Source organism: Globicephala melas, chromosome 7 (genome assembly GCF_963455315.2).
Source record: "Globicephala melas chromosome 7, mGloMel1.2, whole genome shotgun sequence".
Classification (NCBI taxonomy): Eukaryota; Metazoa; Chordata; class Mammalia; order Artiodactyla; family Delphinidae; genus Globicephala; species Globicephala melas.
The window spans coordinates 62,532,244-62,551,047 of record NC_083320.1 but is presented as its reverse complement, the minus strand read 5'-3'; the positions used below and the strand labels follow the sequence as shown (position 1 = coordinate 62,551,047).

The following is an 18,804-nucleotide window of genomic DNA, read 5'->3' as shown; positions in this document are numbered from 1 at the left end:
CATGCCGCGGAGCAACTGAGCCCATGTGCCACAACTGCTGAGCCTGTGTGCCACGACTACTGAAGCCCGCAAGCCTAGAGCCCGTGCTCTGCAACAAGAGAAGCCACCGCAATGAGAAGCCCACGAACCACAACAAAGAAGTAGCCCCCGCTCGCCACAACTAGAGAAAGCCCGCACACAGCAATGAAGACACAAAGCAGCCAAAAAAAAATAATAATAATAATAAATTCCATAAATCTAAATGCCACCTTCTGGTAAAGCAAGAGGCAATGACTTTATGATTTTAGCTGTACTCGTGAGTTCTAGTATCTCCTCCATGTTTCTCCAAGCCAGCAAACCACTCGAATCTTTCTGAAATTCCATTGATTTTTATGTTTTACTTTAACCATAGCATAAAAATATTTAGACTATAAAATTAATGCCAAAACAACCGTGAAAGTGAAAAAAAATTAGGCAATTTCTCAATTGTTTTTATATGACTTATATGATTATTTTTTCATTAAATTAATTCCTATCCTCACTATGGGAACCAGTTTCAGTGACAATACGTCATAGCCTTAATATCCAATCACTTCATTTAACCAAGTAGAGATTGTTCTAAGAATATAAAATCCAGTGGCAAACTGTGATACCATCCTTACAAAATAGAGACAAAGGAGAAACCAAAACTAGAATATTCTTTTCATTGAGAAAACAATAAAATCACATCATTTGGAAAAATCAAATTGGCTAGAGTAATTTTTCTTGGTCAAAATTTAAAGACCATGTTTTAACCAGCTTTTGAAAATACCAGAAGACGAGGATCTAAAATAGGTAACAATTTAATTAATTTATAGTGAGCTCTAATCCGACTAAGATGAAGGAAAAAGGCATGCCATACTCTGCGTTCAAATATTGTTTAAATGTCTTTGAAGTGTATCAGGTAAAGTCAGAATTTCTCATTAAGATTTGAAATATATATAAGAGCAGTATAAAACCCAATTAATTCCCACCAGATAATGTTAAAAAAATAATAAAACTTATTTACTGGAGGGAAGATAGAAAGCTAAAAGATAAAGTGATCTTTGGAAACAAACCATAAGGAACCCAAACAAATAAATGGACTCGGAAGTTAATGAAAATAATGTGCTTCATCTGGGAGTGAGAGAGGGCTTGGAGAAGAGAAATCAAAGAACAAATGCTGTAGGTAATATTTAATGAGTGTTAATATGGAACACAAGCTAAAACTCAGAGCAGGTCACAATGTGCAATGCCAACACAAAGATCATTCAAGTTATGTCAACCAACAAAGCAATCTTTTAATTCTAGTCCTTCAGTTTCTCTCTCCATAAATTTTATGTATTTCCCCAAAACTTATAAAGATATAAAAAAAATACCTCTTACCTTTGAATTCCATCATAAGTTACAGTCTCAATGTAATCAAACCGGGAGTCAACCCAGTAAACACGCTTTGATACCAAATCCAGGGTTATCCCAGCAGGCCATCCCAGCTTTCTTGTCACCAAGTCTTTACGGTTGGAGCCATCCATGAAAGCCCTTTCTATCTTAGGTGTCCCAGAAAAGCTCTGCCAGTCTGAGAAAAATAAATAACTACAAAAGAAAACCAAAAGATGAAAGAATCAGTTATTTTACAAGTTTACCTAGAAAATATTTTTTGAGATTGTATGTTTGCATCAATGGCAATTTCCTCTAGCTGATTAGAGAACCATGGGGGTTTAAAACAATAGAGAAATTTTAAAGTATTAAAAATCAGAAATTGTGAGGGCCAATCAGGAGAGTCAACAACTCCAAATAGCAACTATTAAAATGCACTAACTGGCAGGCAAAAAAAAAAAAAAAAAATGCATATCTACCTTCTTAACTTCTTAATATTCTCCCCTGATCCCTGGCCCCATCCTTCACTTCTCTTTTTTACAGCCAGCAAAAAGGCTGTAAAAAAGAAAAAACTATCAAGCCATTTCCCTCCTTAATTCCTCACTCTAAGGCATAGTCTAGAGAACATATACATCATTTTCAAGGAAGGACAGCTGAAATCATGAAATAGAAATGAATAATCACCATTCACCAACACTTAAGTAGCCTCAAGTTCATCCAAGGCTCCTAAGACCCAACTGTGAAAATCTAGGAGAAAGCTAGTCTCCCATAACTGGCCTCAAATGTGAAGATCAGGAAAATTTTAATTTACACCTGGAGAAACGTAAGCATTATCACTCTTGCTGGATTGATTCACAGTTGAACAACTTGTGATGAGGTGTTAACACTGACATCTCAACCCCAGTCTCTAACAAGAAATCACTAAAAGGGATAGATCTGATAGGGGATAGAGCAGGGTAATCAAATAGTTAGCTTAGAAACCACATTAGGGGACTGCAGATAGAGAGGGAACTTTAGGGGGCTTTGGGAGACCACAGTAAGTTAATGATCACTCAAGAAAGTAATGGAAAAATCCTGAAACAATGTGGGTTTGCTTGACTCATAAAGCAGAGCAAGTCGCTTAGCATCAAAGCCAGGCTGGCTTGCTTAACAACAAAACCGAGCCAACTTGCTTACCAACAAAACCATGCAACAGAAGCATGAGACACGCCCCAAAACAATAAAACAACAGTGGAAAATAAGGTCTACAATCTGCCCAGTGATGTCAACAAGTGAATGACCCCTAGGACATTCTCTTTGCACACATGCAAAAACAATAACTTATGGAAAGGTGATATTTCAAAGTGAAAAACCCTCATTGTACTGAGACCAGAAATAATTTCTCCATAGTGCTGTGACAGTCCCGGAGACACCATGTAGGTTCAAAAACTCCCCCGCCCAACGTATAGGAGGAGTTAATGATGGAAGACTCAAAGAATGAAAAAGAAGGTGGTCTTCTCCCCCTCCCCTCTCTTCCTTTGATTATAAAAATGTAACCCGCTAAGTGCTCAGGGCAACACAACACTCGCCTGCCGGCTTGTAAGCCTCACAAGCATCCTATTCTAATAAATCACTTCTTATCCATCACTTTGCCTCTCGCTGAATTCTCTCTGCGCTGAGACATAAAGAATATTCAGAGCCCATCGCAACGCCACCTAGTGGTTTCAGATCGATCCCCTCTTTAAAACAACTTTACAACTTACGTTAGAGTGATCATGTTAATAATGGTTTAGTTGTGACAATACTATTAAAGTCAGAAAACAGAATCCAATTTCTCAGCCAGGAGAATGTGGCAAACACTAAGAATAAAACTCATACCCCCAAAATATCACATATTTTTAGGACACCAGTAGGTGTGTTTGGACTGCATATCCTCAAATTGGATTATATCTAGCCAACTCCTTTAAAGCTTCTATGAAAAGAGATATGAAATAAACATGGATTCTAGAGTACAGAACTTAAAGAAGTCAGGATTAACCTTCAATTATGCCAATGGATGTTTTGTGTACAGGGGGAGAAATAAAACTCCAAAAATGCTGGAATCAGTATGTTTTCACATAACTTACCCAACAGTTGGGTCCACAGCAATTCCTCTAGGATGTCCCAAATGTTCACTTATAATGGTAATCCGTTGGCTTCCATCCAAATTTACCATATCTATGCAGTTGACATTGGTCTCTACAACATAAAGTTTATTATTTACCCAGTCCACAGCCAGATTCTCTGGGTCTTCAACAGAAACATTGAGAACTTCTTGGATGTCTAAACCATTAATGTCAACTGAAAAAACCTGAAAGAAAAACCAAAATTATTACACTTCTTAAGCATAATTCACTGGGAGCAGTTTTCCTATACTTCATTCCAGGGACCTATCTTTGTTGCACAAATCAGTCATTTGGATTTTTAAAAAAAAGAATTCATATATGGTCTTTCTTATGTTGAGGTAGTTTCCCTTTATGCCCATTTTCTGGAGAGTTTTTATCATAAATGGGTGTTGAATTTTGTCAAAAGCTTTCTCTGCATCTGTTGAGGTGATCATATGGTTTCTCTCCTTCAATTTGTTAATATGGTGTATCACATGGATTGATTTGCGTATATTGAAGAATCCTTGCATTCCTGGGATAAACCCCACTTGATCACGGTGTACAATCCTTTTAATGTGCTGTTGGATTCTGTTTGCTAGTATTTTGTTCAGGATTTTTGCATCTATGTTCATCAGTGATATTGGTCTATAATTTTCTTTTTTTGTGATGTTTTTTTCTGGTTTTGGTATCAGGGTGATCATGGCTTCATACAATGAATTTGGGAGTGTTTCTCCCTCTGCAATTTTTTGGAAGAGTTTGAGATGGATCAGTGTTAGCTCTTCTCTAAATGTTTGATAGAATTCTCCTGTGAAGCCATGTGGTCCGGGACTTTTGTTTGTTGGAAGATTTTTAATTATGGTTTCAATTTCATTACCTGTGATAGGTCTGTTTATTTATTTTGTAATTCTTCCTGGCTCAGTCTTGGAAAATTGTACCTTTCCAAGAATTTGTCCATTTTATTGGCATATAGTTGTTTGTAGTAGTCTCTTATAATCTTTTGTATTTCTGCGGTGTCAGTTGTGATCTCTCCTTTTTCATTTCTAATTTTATTGATGTGCGTCCTCTCCCTTTCTTCCTTGATGAGTCTGGCTAAGGGTTTATCAATTTTGTTTATCTTCTCAAAGAACCAGCTTTTAGTTTTATTGATCTTTGCTATTGTTTTCTTCGTTTCTATTTATTTCTGCTCTGATCTTTATGATTTCTTTCCTTCTACTGACTTTGGGTTTTGTTTGTTCTTCTTTCTCTAGTTGTTTTAAGTGTAGGGTCAGATTGTTTATTTGAGATTTTTCTTGTTTCTTGAGGTGAGATTAAATTGCTGTAAGCTTCCTCCTTAGAACTGCTTTTGCTGCGTCCCATAGATTTTGGGTCATCGTGTTTTCATTGTCATTTGTTTCTATTTATTTTTTTATTTCTTTGATTTCTTCAGTGATCTGTTGGTTATTTAGTAGCACACTGTTTAGCCTCCATGTGTTTGTGTTTTTTACAGTTTTTTTCCTGTAACTGATTTCCAATCTCATAGCGTTGTGGTCAGAGAAGATGCTTGATACAATTTCAATTTTCTTAAATTTTCCGAGGCTTGATTTGTGACCCAAGGTGGAATCTATCCTGGAAAATGTTCCGTGTGCACTTGAGAAGAAAGTGTATTCTTCCACTTTTGGGTGGAATGTTCTAAAAATATCAGTTAAGTCTATCTGGTCTATTGTGTCATTTAAAGCTTGTGTTTCCTTATTTATTTTCTGTTTGGATGATCTGTCCATTGGTGTAAGTGGGGTGTTAAAGTCCCCTACTATTATTGTGTTACTGTCAATTTTCCCTTTCACAGTTGTTAGCATTTGCCTTATGTATTGAGGTGTTCCTATGTTGGGTACATAAACATTTATAATTGTTATATCTTCTTCTTGGATTGATCCCTTGATCATTATGTAGTGTCCCTCCTTATCTCTTGTAACAGTCTTTATTTTAAAGTCTATTTTATCCGATATGAGTATTGCTACTCCAGCTTTCTTTTGATTTCCACTTTCATGGAATATCTTTTTCCATCCCTTCACTTTCAGTCTGTATGTGTCCCTAGGTCTGAAGTCGGTCTGTTGTAGACAGCATACATATGGGTCTTGTTTTTGTATCCATTCAGCCAGTCTGTGGAGCTCAATATCAAAAAAACAAACAATCCAATTTAAAAATGGGTGGAAGAGGGCTTCCCTGGTGGTACAGTGGTTGAGAGTCCGCCTGCCGATGCAGGGGACACGGGTTTGTGCCCCGGTCCGGGAGGATCCCACGTGCCGCGGAGCGGCTGGGCCGGTGAGCCATGGCCGCTGAGCCTGTGCGTCCGGAGCCTGTGCTCCGCAACGGGAGAGGCCACAACGGTGAGAGGCCCGCATACCGCAAAAAAAAAAAAAAAAAATGGATGGAAGAACTAAATAGACATTTCACCAAGGAAGACATACAGATGGCCAAGAGGCACATGAAAAGATGCTCAACATCACTAATTATTAGAGAAATGCAAATCAAAACTGCAATGAGGTATCACCTCATGCCAGTCAGAATGGCCATTATCAAAAAAGCTAGAAACAGTAAATGCTGGAAAGGGTGTGGTGAAAAGGGAACCCTCCTGCACTGCTGGTGGGAATGTAAATTGATACAACCACTATGGAAAAGAGTACGGAGTTTCCTTAAAAAACTAAAAATAGAACTATCATATGACCCAGCAATCCCACTACTGGGCATATACCCTGAGAAAACCATAATTCAAAAAGAGACATGTATCACAATGTTCATTGCAGCTCTATTTACAATAGCCAGGACATGGAAGCAACCTAAGTGTCCATCGACAGATGAATGGATAAAGAAGATGTGGCACATATATACAATGGAATATTACTCAGCCATAAAAAGAAACAAAATTGAGTTATTTGTAGTGAGATGGATGGACCTAGAGTCTGTCATGCAGAGTGAAGTAAGTCAAAAAGAGAAAAACAAATACTCTATGCTAACACATATATATGGAATCTAAAAAAAAAAACTAAAAAATGGTACTGATGAACCTAGTTTCAGGGCAGGAATAAAGATGTAGACATAGAGAATGGACTTGAGGACACAGGGTGGGAGGGGGAAGCTGGGGCGAAGTGAGAGTGGCATGGACATATATACACTACCGAATATAAAATAGTTAGCTAGTGGGAAGCAGCAGCATAGCACAGGGAGATCAGCTCGGTGCTTTGCGATGACCTAGAGGGGTGGGATAGGGAGGATGGGAGGGAAGCTCAGGAGGGAGGGGATATGGGGACATATGTATGCATATGGCTGATTCACTTTGATGTACAACAGAAACTAACACAGTATTGTGAAGCAATTATACTCCAATAAAGATCTATTAAAAAAAAAAAGAATTCACTGGAGACTTGTTATTTTACATCATGGGTTACTGGGGGCAGGGAGTTTCTTTGAAAGCATATGAGGCATATATAAAAAGTTGGGTTTACAAAAAAAAGCCTGCATTTCTAATGCTTCGTAGTTAGAGAAAGTTTAATTCAATGTGGATTTCTTGGTGGAGAAAGTGGTAGTGGTTTGTTTTGATTTCTGTCATTAAGTCAGATCTGCTTCTAATTCGAAGTCTCAATTTTTAGAAATTTTATGCAAATTATCAGTTAATTGAATTAAAATTTTATTAATGGTACAAGGAAATGTAAGGGAAGAAATAAAACTCCATAACTCTTTAGGAGTCTCTAAAATTTATGTTTTAACAATCTCCGTTGCATTACTCAAAGTTGAAATCAGATCCATCACACTTTCCAAATAAGAGAGCATAATGAAATTTTGGCTGTTAAACAAAATACTGTCAATATTTGTTACTCAATCCTCAATTACTGTTCCATTTAGAAGATGCAGGTAAAAATCTGATTTTTATCATACAGGAAAGCAGAATACTTTTTACATTTTAAATGATCAAGTTTCAAAAATTACTACCAAATATCTACCCAGTTTTGAAAGAATGTCTACTATTTCTTTTAATTAGGCTTTTGGACTCCATTTCGAATAAAATTAAAAGTTGCTCAAGGCTAATCCATATAATAGAGTGCTTTGTTCAATAGGTCACATGTAATACTATAGCTGTAAAAGGTGCTGATTAACATAAAATATCTCAAGGGCCTTTTTTGTTAGAAAACAAAGGAACTTTCCCCTCTACTCCCCTAAAAATGAAAAGCTATCAACACTTTGTGCTTGGAGTTCTATCAGCTCCCAAGCTACACTCCAGAAATTTCTATTTACCTTATCTTGTACAATGTCAGTCCAAAAGACTCTGTGTAGGTGATAGTGAAAATCCACACCCACAGCCGATCCACGATGTTGAGATTCTACCAGGATCTCAAAGGTGTTTCCATGAATATCACCCCTTAGCAAATCCCGACCATTGGAGAAGATCACAGAGGCCTCACCAACTAAATGTGAAGAAGGAAGGTATTATCAGTCTTTCAAGTGAACAAAGATGATGAAGCAACTTACAACTATGTTTTCTTATTTGGTTTTAAACCTTCTGAGGCACACATATATGTCATTCTATCCATTTTCCAGATGGGCAAATTGAGGCACAAAGAGGCTTAATGAAATGTCCAAAATCACCGTAAGTTAGGAACAGAGTCTGCCAAGAACTCGAATGTCCTGATTGCTAGTTCAATGACACTGAGGTATCATCGAGAATCTTTGATGATGTGGGCACCTTACCCCAGGTGCAACCTTAGATTGTGTAAAACACAAAACACATTTTAAGGATTAGTGGGAAACCACTCTGTGAAAAACATGGCAATGGTGGATTCAAATTTGCTGTACCCGTATACTCACAAGAATGCAAAATGAATAAGGTTATTCACTGAAGTCTTGTTTACAATATCAGAGGGTAAGAAATAATATGAAAGTCCATAAGTAAAGGACTAGTTAAATAAATTATATACAACCAAAAAAATGGATTTTGCCACTATTAAAAAAATACTGTACACCTGAAAAACTGGAAATCAACTATAATTCAATTTAAAAATACAACAAAATTTTTTAAAAAATGAAAAAAAGCTGTCTGTGTTGATATGGAAAGCCCTTGAAAATATAGTATGCAACATTAGGAAGATGAAGAATGTATAGTTTACCACCATATATGTAAAACTAGGGTTGTGTCTATATTTGTATATTCTTATTTATGCATTTATGCATATATGAAGATGTACAGTTTACCACCATATATGTAAAAATAGGGTTGTGTCTATATTTGTATATTCTTATTTATGCATTTAACAATCTCTAGAATTAAAATAAACAGTGATTATCCATAGGAGAGGAGAAGTGGGAAACTAGGCAGAGGGGAACAGAGATGGTGGGGGGATGTCATATATCTTCTAAATAATTTTAAATTTTTGAAAATATGAGTATAATATCTATTCAAAAATAAATAAATGGTAAAAATCAGTTGTAAAAATCTAAAAGTTCGTCCACAGCATATCAGTATTTCAACACAAAAACAACTAGAAAATGGTCAATTCATAGATCATGTGTGCAGATAAGTTTCAGAAAGCCCCCAAAGGCACCTTAAACAGGTGTGAAAGAAACAATTGGAAAAAAAGAGTAAAGATCTTATTACACAGAAATCCATGGTGACAAAAATGCTTTGGGAGGCCCAATTTTTTAAAACAAATTTTCATGACTTTTCTCTGCCACAGTACTGTTAGAATGAGGGCATTTTCACAAACTAATCCAAATTTAGCAGGTCCATTTTGAACCACTTCTAAATTTTGCACAAACAATGCCTATTGGTACTCGTCACCATATGGTAGTATAGTAATTAAAAGTAGGTCAAATGTACTCATAAAATTTATGTGATAGATGACATAATATTCCAGTCCCAAAGTGAACAAGCAACCAATAAAAATTTTAAAAAAACAAAAAAAACCTGTTAATCCACAAGTTGGTCCCTAATAACCAAAGTATGAAATTAATGTTGACCTATTCTTCCAACAGCAGGAGCCACTCCTGATTTGTGGTAATAAAACCTTGCCATCCGCATCAATGCTGATATTTTTTTTGTCATCTGCTATGGAAAGAGGATAGTCATCAGAAGTTTACTGTTCAGAAACACAAGTGTCTTTAATTTACTCACAAGAAGAATTAGCTTTACAGCGCTGCTGGTGCTCCAAGATATACCCGTCTACACAGTGGCACTGGTGATGGCCAATTCGGTCTTCACATATCTGGTCACAAACTCCCCACATCTGGCAATCATCAAAATCTACCATATAGGAAATAACCGTTTGTAATCATGTTTAACAGCATTTCTGAAAAAAATCTTGGACAAGCTATACAGGAATATGGTGATGCCCCTGCCTAAGTAAGTACCCTCTAGGGGGAAAAAAATAGGCATCATCATACTAGGGAAAACCCAAGGTTTTTTCAAATCTATGTAAAGGATAACTTTGCAGGTGATGCACAACACCGCTTGGACACGTTGCCTTTGCATTTCATTTGTTAATGTTGGTTTACAAAATATCTGACTTTTAGTGTAAATGCATCCCTTTAAAACTGTGCTTTCCAATATGGTAGCCACTGCCCTCTGCAGTTTCTCAAATTTATATTTAGATTAACTAAAATAAAATAAATTTAATGATTCAATTTCCAAGTCACACTTGCCCCCTTTCAAATGCTACATATGATTAGTGTTTACCATACTGGAAGACACAGACATTTCCATCACTGCAGAAAGAACTGCCTTATATCCAGTGGCTCAGTAAGACACAAATCTGTGCCTGCAATAAAGTATCTGCAAAGGTCTGTTTACCCAGCTGCCTTTTCTCTGATGTCAAAAATCGTAACCAAAATTAAAATCATTTTTAAGACATGAAAAATATATTCTCTTCTGATTATTCATTAGCATTATTCATTCATTTAATAAGCGCTTATTGAAAATCCATAACACAATAGAGCTCTGTTCAATGCCATAACAGTCTCAGTTCTACCGTGTAAGAAGAGTTTCAATATAATTGACATATAAACAATACAGTATGCGGGGGAAAGAAAGTGTCTTTCTCAAAGATTATAAAGCTTAAGGGGCACAGAAATTGTCTATCTTTGGTCCACCGGTGCCAAATATTTCATTTGACCCCCCAAGTTCACATCCACTCTTCACTCTCCTTCACCCTGCTCTCTTCCCTTGGAGAATGACCTCCACAGCCTAAACCAACAATGTTCCCACCCCCCAGGGCTTCAGGAAATTCTCAAGTAAATTATAATTCCTGAGACCCTCAGGTCTAGGATTCTCCAGAATTTCTAGGATCCGATCACAGTTACAGAGTTGTGAGTTGAGTTCTACCACACCTGCTGGATGGCCCACCATCTCGTGACTCCCCAGCAAGAAAGACCAAGAAAGTCCTGAGATCAAGATAACAGTTCCCATTTACCCTCCAGACCAAGTATAACAAAACATTGACCAGCATATCTTTCATTCCAAGGACCGTGACGAAGAAAAAATTAATCCAATTTGGACATGACAAGATAAAAGGCCATGTGGGTAAAAATAAAAGGCCCACATTTGATCTATGTCTCCTGTGCTCTCGCCTCAGCCCTAAGAAAGCACCACGTGAGGCTTCGCTTCAGCAGGAATAAAAGTACAGGACATTCGCCCTCAAACTCCCAGGGTGTCATGACCTCATTCTGAATGCAAGACACTATGACTATGTCTAAGGGTCTGGAGTCACCCTGGGAGCAGTTCTCATGTCAAAAAGAGGGTGAAGTCATAACTAGGAATTCTTGGGTGCAAATGCCCTTCCTATCACCTGGGCTACAAATACTTTACAGGTTTAAATAAGTGTATAAACACTGTCAATTTTAATGACTGAATAAGATTCTATTCTCCATTATGAAGAAGAATGAAGCCTAATTAGTATCCATTGTCAGCCAAAGGGAAGACAAGAAAAATGAAAGGAGACCTGAGGTTTTCAAGAGACTAGAAAAGGTAGTAGAAACTGTAAAAAACACTAAAATGCTGCTTTACAATACTCCAGCCCATTACCTTGATCTACTTTCCTTTTTATTCTTTGTCCCCGCCTACCAACAAATACTGCTTTGAAAGTAATTCAAAAAAATGTTTTTTAGCATAGACCCCCTTGGACACCCTCTGATCCACCTGGCTGTGTGAAATCCCACCATGCTGAATGACCTTCCTGCTCTAACTCTGCACCACGATGTCATTCCCTCAACAAACAGCATGTCCTGTCAATAAGAAACAATCACCCCGGTAAACTGCTCCGGCAGCATGCCTCAGAGGCTCCGCTGCCAGGGCAAGGCTACCAGGAGCAGATGAACGGAAGGACAAAAAAATTTCTTGTCAGGATTATTCCATTTTATTCTTGATGACCACTGAGGCATTCGCTGGGGAGCCAGATCTAAGATGGTAAATGTTGTATAGGTTTCCAACACCTGAAGCCTCTGTGATGAGTCAGCCATGCAGAGGATTACAGCCATAAAGAGAGTATTCGCTGAACTTGAAAGACTTGAAACGCTTGAAAGAGCAGACCTAAACATTTCCCCTAAAAGCTCAGCTGAAACAAGTGTAACTGGTTTTGTCGTGTCATGTATTGAAACTAATGAGTTCTCTTTACAAAGAGGGCAAAATATAGTCTTCTTTGAAAGAAATGTGAAATCATTGTTAACCAAGCTTCAAAACTCAGAGGCAAAGGGTGCCTTTGCCTAACTCCTCTTTGGGGCTGAGAGGAAAAACAGAAAAGTTAGTGTAATACTGAGAACATGGCTTCTGGTATCTCTACTGGAATTCCTTTTCTACTAAGAGAAAGCAGAGAGGCCTAGAAAACTAAGAGACTGGAAATCGGATTGGCAGCTGGGTGGCAGTAAAGGGAGTGGAGAAGCCTGACATTTGGCAAAAACACACGAGCAGCCTTATACCTACAGATGAGCACCACTCCGAGAAAAAAGGGATGCAGCCCTCGCAGTGATGCCAGGAAGCATAAGCAGGGGTTCCAAAGTCAGAAAACCACCTAACACATGAGGACATTTGTGTGAAAAGTCTTTTTAAATGACTTGAATGAATTTGCAGTGTTACGATAATGATAATGATAATAATAAAACACAAAAAGTGTCCTATAATATCACTTAATGGTCACTGCAGATCATAAATGTTTTATTTATAAAACGTTCTGAGACGATTAGAAATTTGGGCGCTTTCTTCAATAGTTCAAAGTTCTCCCTGAGTCTTCAGGATCTCTCAGGCTGATTTGCATAAAGCATTTAATCTTAACATGTCTTGTCGAATAGAGTTACTTAAGAGGAGCAATCAGATCCAGGGCAAACTTTGGGACACGGTCCTGATATTAGAAATCTAAAATTACCTACTTTGAACACCACAAGAACAACCTCAACTGGATTGCTTTACCGGATATAAAAATCTTGGCATACAACAGGTAAATGAGCGAGCCCCATTACAATAGTTCTCAGTAACACTGAGGAATAGACTTTCTCAAGAGTTTGTAAACCAGAGTCTTTCTTTTTTTCTTTTTTCTTTTCTTTTCTTTTTTGGCCGTGCCACATGGCTTGTGGGATCTTAGTTCCCTGACCAGGGATCGAACCCAGGCCCTCAGCAGTGAAACAGAGACCTAACCACTGGACCACCAGGGAACCCCCCAGAGTCTTTCTGACATTAAAATTTTTTCTGACTATGAGGAAATTATTAAGATCCACCATAATTAAGTTGGAAGCCATGAGCTGAGACTAAAGACTGAATAATTTCATTAAGTTTATCCAAATTCAATATTTTGGGCCAAATTATATTAATATTTTAGAAATTATTTCAGAAGAAATACTTTTCTAAAAGTATTTCGTATGTGTGCCATGTTTGTTTTCATCCAAAAAACCCTAAAGAATCTCAAATTTCTACGGAGTATCAAAAGAACACAGATATCCTGGTAAAATTCTGAATCATCTATCTTTTGAAGATCCATAGATGAATACTTCATAGTAATGAATTGTTTCAGTTGCCTTCCAGATGCCTTTTCCCAACACCAGTAAAAACCCTTGTGGTCACTTTCTGCTAGTATGTCTGTTGTTCATATAACAAAAGTTAGAAAGAAGGAAAAAGAAATCAGAGCATTAAAAATTCATTGTTCAAACCCTAAAAAACTGAAAATTGATGATACTTGGCCATGTCTAATTCTCCCATCATAAGAACCCCTTCCTAATCACAGTGGGGTGCAAAGCTGGCTTACATCAAAATCAAAACTTTCCCAGTAGGAGAAATCATTCTTATCTTTCAGATAGGAAAGATGTCAGAAATATTTAGTGTACTGGTGTCTAATTCAATGCCAGCCACTGGATGGAAATAACATGATAGAGTTTGTTCTTCTTTAGTATTAGCTTCGAAAATCAATGGGATTAACAACCAGCACAGCGTGGGCACTGACTGGCCAGTGTGGTCAGTGGATCAGTGACCTGGTGACCCTCTGTTGTGTTGGGTGACCACTCTCTAGTTCCTGGAACCTGGGAAGGTTTGGACATCCTGGGAAGAGGCCAGAGGAGCAGGGTAAGGTACTTGATGGATTCAAGACAGCAGCTATTTACCAACTACATGGAAGTATTTCAGTACAGTCGACCCTTGGCATTCTACGGGGGTCGGTTCCAGGACCCCCCAGGATACCAAAATCCAAAGATGGTCAAGTCCCTTATATTAAATGGTGTAGTGTTTACATATAACCTAGGCACATCCTCCTATATACTTTAAATCATCCCTAGATTACTTATAATGTCTAATATCAATACAATGTAAATGCTATGTAAATAGTTACAAAGACAATTTAAGTGCTATATAAATAGTTGCCTGCACACAGAAAGTTCAAGTTTTGCTTTTTGGAACTTTCTGCCTTTTTTTTTTTTTTTTAATCCCCAGTTGATTTGAATCTGAAGTTGTGGAATTCACGGATAGGGAGGGCTAACTGTATTTAACAAGTATGGCTATATCATTTCTGCTTCCAAGTACATAAAACACAAAACACCAAAAGACTACCTCCATCATCGGGTGGTAGAAAGATATACGCATCGCTAGTCAACTCACTCATCACACAACCACTCTTTCGCCTTGGGTGCCTCACAAAAGCTTCTCAGAGTTAAAACTTCATACTGTCATGTTTTCGGTGAGGACTGTGTTGCTCTTTGTTAATAGACATTCCTATCCACAAGTACAAACTCCGTGATGTTAGAGGGCATGGATCCCACCAATGGCGCAAGCACCGTGATGAAAGACCAGGCCCTCCCACCTGTCACTTACCGACACAGTTATGGGTGCTATTTTCGTTGACAATAAAACCTGAGGGACAGTAACACATCCCTCCAGCTGGTGACTTGTGGCATTGGTACTCACAGCCTAAGAACGGACACAAATCCACATCTAAACAGAGAAAAACACTTGGTGAAATGAACGGTGACCTCTGGACAAGGCTGATTTACAAGAAGTAAGAACTTCTTCTTTCAAAAGTAAAAGCTCAGTAAGCATGCAGCAGCCACAGGAAATCTGTCACCATTCAAGCCTTCCTGCAATACAATGCAAGAGAAAGCTCGGGAGGAGATATGGAGATATAGGTGTACGTATAGTTGATTCACTTTGTTATAAAGTAGAAACTAACATACCATTGTAAAGCAATTATACTCCAATAAAGATGTAAAAAAATTAATAATAATAATTTTTAAAAGCTCAGCACATATTTTTAACAAGTTGTAACTAAGTGTAAGCAAATCCATCAGAAGTGCTGTTTATGGAAAAATCTGGTCATAAGTCTATCTTTGTGTCAACATCATAGAAGGAAATTCCCAAGAATTCCCAAGTCACTGGACACTAAACACTAAACTCTTAACTTTTAACACTAAAAAGTTAATTAATCATGGCTAGCTTCAAGTGGTGGAATTTCAGGTGACTATATTTTTCTGTTAATTTTAGTTTTCTAACTTTTGTACTATGACTATTTAAAAGGGTCCCCAAATGAAATGCCAAAAAGAAGCCATAGAAGTCTCTTTTTTCCAGGGGAAAAAATCCCCAAAACTTTAGGGTTATAGTTAATGGCCACTGCTAGGCAACTACTAGATAATTTAGAGAGAGTGCTATTGATAAAATCAAGGTCATGAATTATATTTTCTTACAGGAAAGTCAGTTGTCCACAGAATTGATGGTTGATGGTGGGGGAATATTCTACAGCCACAGGAGGAAAAAAGAAACACTGACTCAAAAGTACATATCCCTGAAACCAGAAGCTTCTTGGAGTATATCCAGACAACACTTTTTCCATAGGTATAAGCCAGGGAATAAAATCTCCAGAACACTTTAGAGTCATCACAATTACCATTAAATCCATTCTTCCTGGGAAGGGGGAGAGGGGAGTCACAAATATTTTTAAGCTCCTCCCATCAAGAGATGGAGTCTATTTCTTCAATCCATCGAATCTGGGTTTGCTGTGACTTGTTTTGGCCAATAGAACACTAGGCAAACATGACATAAGCAGAGGCTTAAAAGAGTTTGTAGGGCTTCCCTGGGGCGCAGTGGTTGAGAGTCTGCCTGCCAATGCAGGGGACATGGGTTCGTGCCCCGGTCCGGGAAGATCCCACGTGCCGCGGAGCGGCTGCGCCCGTGAGCCATGGCCGCTGAGCCTGCGTGTCCGGAGCCTGTGCTCCGCAACGGGAGAGGCCACAGCAGTGAGAGGCCCACGTATAGCAAAAAAAAAAAAAAAAGAGCTTGTACACTGGGGTTTGCCCTTTCCACCACCATGCAAACAAGCCTGGACTAGCCATGCTTTTACTGCAGCATCCTGAGATGTGAGTGAGCTAGCCAACCCACAGAACTGTGAGAAATAATAAATGTTCGCTGGTTAAAGCCACTAAGTCGTGGGACTGTTCGTTCTGCAAACACCAACTGACAGTCTCTGTATTTGGCAATCTGTTATAGAGAAACAGACACACCTTTACCTGAAAGATGCCCAGATAAATTTCCATACTCACCACAGTGTTGTCCTACAGTGATATTGCTTTCATCTTCTCCTTCCGGACAATCTGAAGTCCCATCACAAACTTTAGTAATTGGGATGCATTTTCCAGACTTTGGACAAGCCCATTCATTTGGGTAACATTCATAAGTACGGTTAATTCTGCTTTCTGTGGGGAAAAAAGAGAGTTACTACAGGTCACATTAGAGGCAGAGCCAACTCTTTTTCAATACATGGTTAAGAGAGGATAGAGATCAGGTAGACAAGAAGTCTACAAATGACCTATATTTCACAGTAAACTAGTAGTTTCTAACTCTACGACTGACCTTTTATTGAGATGCTAAGCAGTGGCAAATGGCATTAAGTTCCACTCTTTCTAGGGGAAGCAACTCCCAGCCAGATAAGAGGAGGAAGCAGAAGTGGGCCTGAATTATCAACAAACTAGATGAATAATCCATAGGAGAACATTTAGTTAATTAAATCATGAACAATAGAACTATAGGGCTATCAAGGTAATGCCAGGATTCCTATGTTTGTTTTTATGTGTGTGTGTGTGTCATTTTGAGTTGTTCAGTTTTTGTTTCGTTTCTTTAGTGAAATGTCAACAGTGTAAGAAACACCCAAATGTAGGAAAACAACTTCTTGGATCACTGAAACATGAAACAAATGGATGTTCCCAGAACAAGCATCATTCTTAATATAAAAATCTTACAGAAAAAGCTGAACGAACTTTTTGGCCAACCCAATACCTGGGGCTAGACCCACAAAGGTGACGTGCTTTATTCATGGTGTCAGCAACTTCTGAACTCTTGGAGGTACTACTGCTGATGATAACAGCATGGTGAAGGGGGCAAATATCACTGACAATCTCCTTCTCACTTCCCTGGAGAGTGGCCTTTCCCACAACTAACAATCTCCAGCTCTAAGTCATTTTTCAAGGTTATAAGGTCTTGAGACAAATCACATTTTCCCTCCTTCCCCAGCCTACTTATTTTTATATAGATACATCTAATTAAAATAAGAGTCTTAAAGGGAAAACCTTGGATAGGGCTATAGACAGGGGAGAGACTGTCCTACCTATTTGGCCTTAGTATTGGCAGGAAAGGATTATAATTTATGTTATATTTGAGTTTGGGGTCTTTTTAGGAAAAGCTAGTGGAATCACTTCTTTCCTCCCCATCCACTAATTCCCCTTAAGCCCAGCCAATCCAGAAACTTGCATGTCACACAGATAATTTGTAACAAGGAAAGTAGGAAAAACAAGTTCTGGAAAACACTTTAAGAAAACACTTTCCAATCAGAAGCTCTTCCCCTCCTTACCGCATCCGTCTTCATCGGCATTATCTACACAGTCACCTTCTCCATCACAAACCCAATTTTGATTAATGCAGAAGCCGTTGGGGCAAGTGAATTCGTTACCTTTGCAGGTCTGATAAGAACCTGGAAGAAAATGACAGCTGCACTCCAAAGGTACAAACCACTCAGGAAAAATCAAAGTGCTCATCTTGCCACCTAAACTGAGCTCCTAGAAACTGAAATTTCTGTGCCCGTTTAGTTCCTTAACTATCTTGACAAAAATGAAAAAGAGGAGGAAGAGAAGGAGAGAGAAGAGGAGAAGGAGGAGAAGAAAACAGCAGCTTTGGGTCCAGGACATGAACTCAGGTGCATCAAGATTAAAAACAAGACAGTTATGTTATATGTTGTCACAGAACAGAGAACACAGACTGACAAAGATGCTATAGACACGCCAATGGCCAACATTCTCTTACTTGACCACAAGCACAGTCATTGCTATCTAGGACCTAATGATTCTGAGTAACACCTTCCATGATGTCACATTCTTCTCAATACAGTCCCTGAAACAAGCACAGGCGCCAGAAAAGAAATCAGGCATGGCTCACAGAAAATTAGAGCGATACTGAAAATATTTAACAACTTCTAAGGCATGGTTACCCACCAATCAAAATGGGTGTGTAGAAAATCCTTCATTCTGGTAAATAAGTGACCACCAGAAAAAAAAAAAAACCTGTCAATTTATTGGAATTTATAAAACTCTCTCATGGAGATTTCATATTCTAATAAAATGAGTCCGGAGGTGGCAACAATGAGAGCGTTCGTGTGCATTGCAGGCAATATCATGGAAAGAAAAGGAGGGTCAGAGTGAAAATGTGGAGGTAACGAAAGCCACCTGCGGGGCTTCCCTGGTGGCGCAGTGGTTGAGAGTCCGCCTGCCGATGCAGGGGACACGGGTTCGTGCCCCGGTCTGGGAAGATCCCACATGCCGCGGAGCGGCTGGGCCC

General features: G+C 38.5%; 1 protein-coding gene across 1 annotated transcript in view; it reads right to left on the bottom strand.

The window, feature by feature from the left end:
- LRP2 (LDL receptor related protein 2) overlaps positions 1 to 18,804 on the bottom strand; it is a 196,594-nt gene that overhangs the window by 122,683 nt on the left and 55,107 nt on the right. The window contains exons 7-13 of the mRNA XM_060301487.1: positions 17,825 to 17,944; positions 16,521 to 16,673; positions 14,803 to 14,922; positions 9,637 to 9,765; positions 7,764 to 7,933; positions 3,480 to 3,703; positions 1,384 to 1,590 (exon numbers count right to left, since the gene is read on the bottom strand). Of these exons, the coding sequence (XP_060157470.1) occupies positions 1,384 to 1,590; positions 3,480 to 3,703; positions 7,764 to 7,933; positions 9,637 to 9,765; positions 14,803 to 14,922; positions 16,521 to 16,673; positions 17,825 to 17,944 (1,123 nt within the window). The remainder of the gene's footprint in view (positions 1 to 1,383; positions 1,591 to 3,479; positions 3,704 to 7,763; positions 7,934 to 9,636; positions 9,766 to 14,802; positions 14,923 to 16,520; positions 16,674 to 17,824; positions 17,945 to 18,804) is intronic.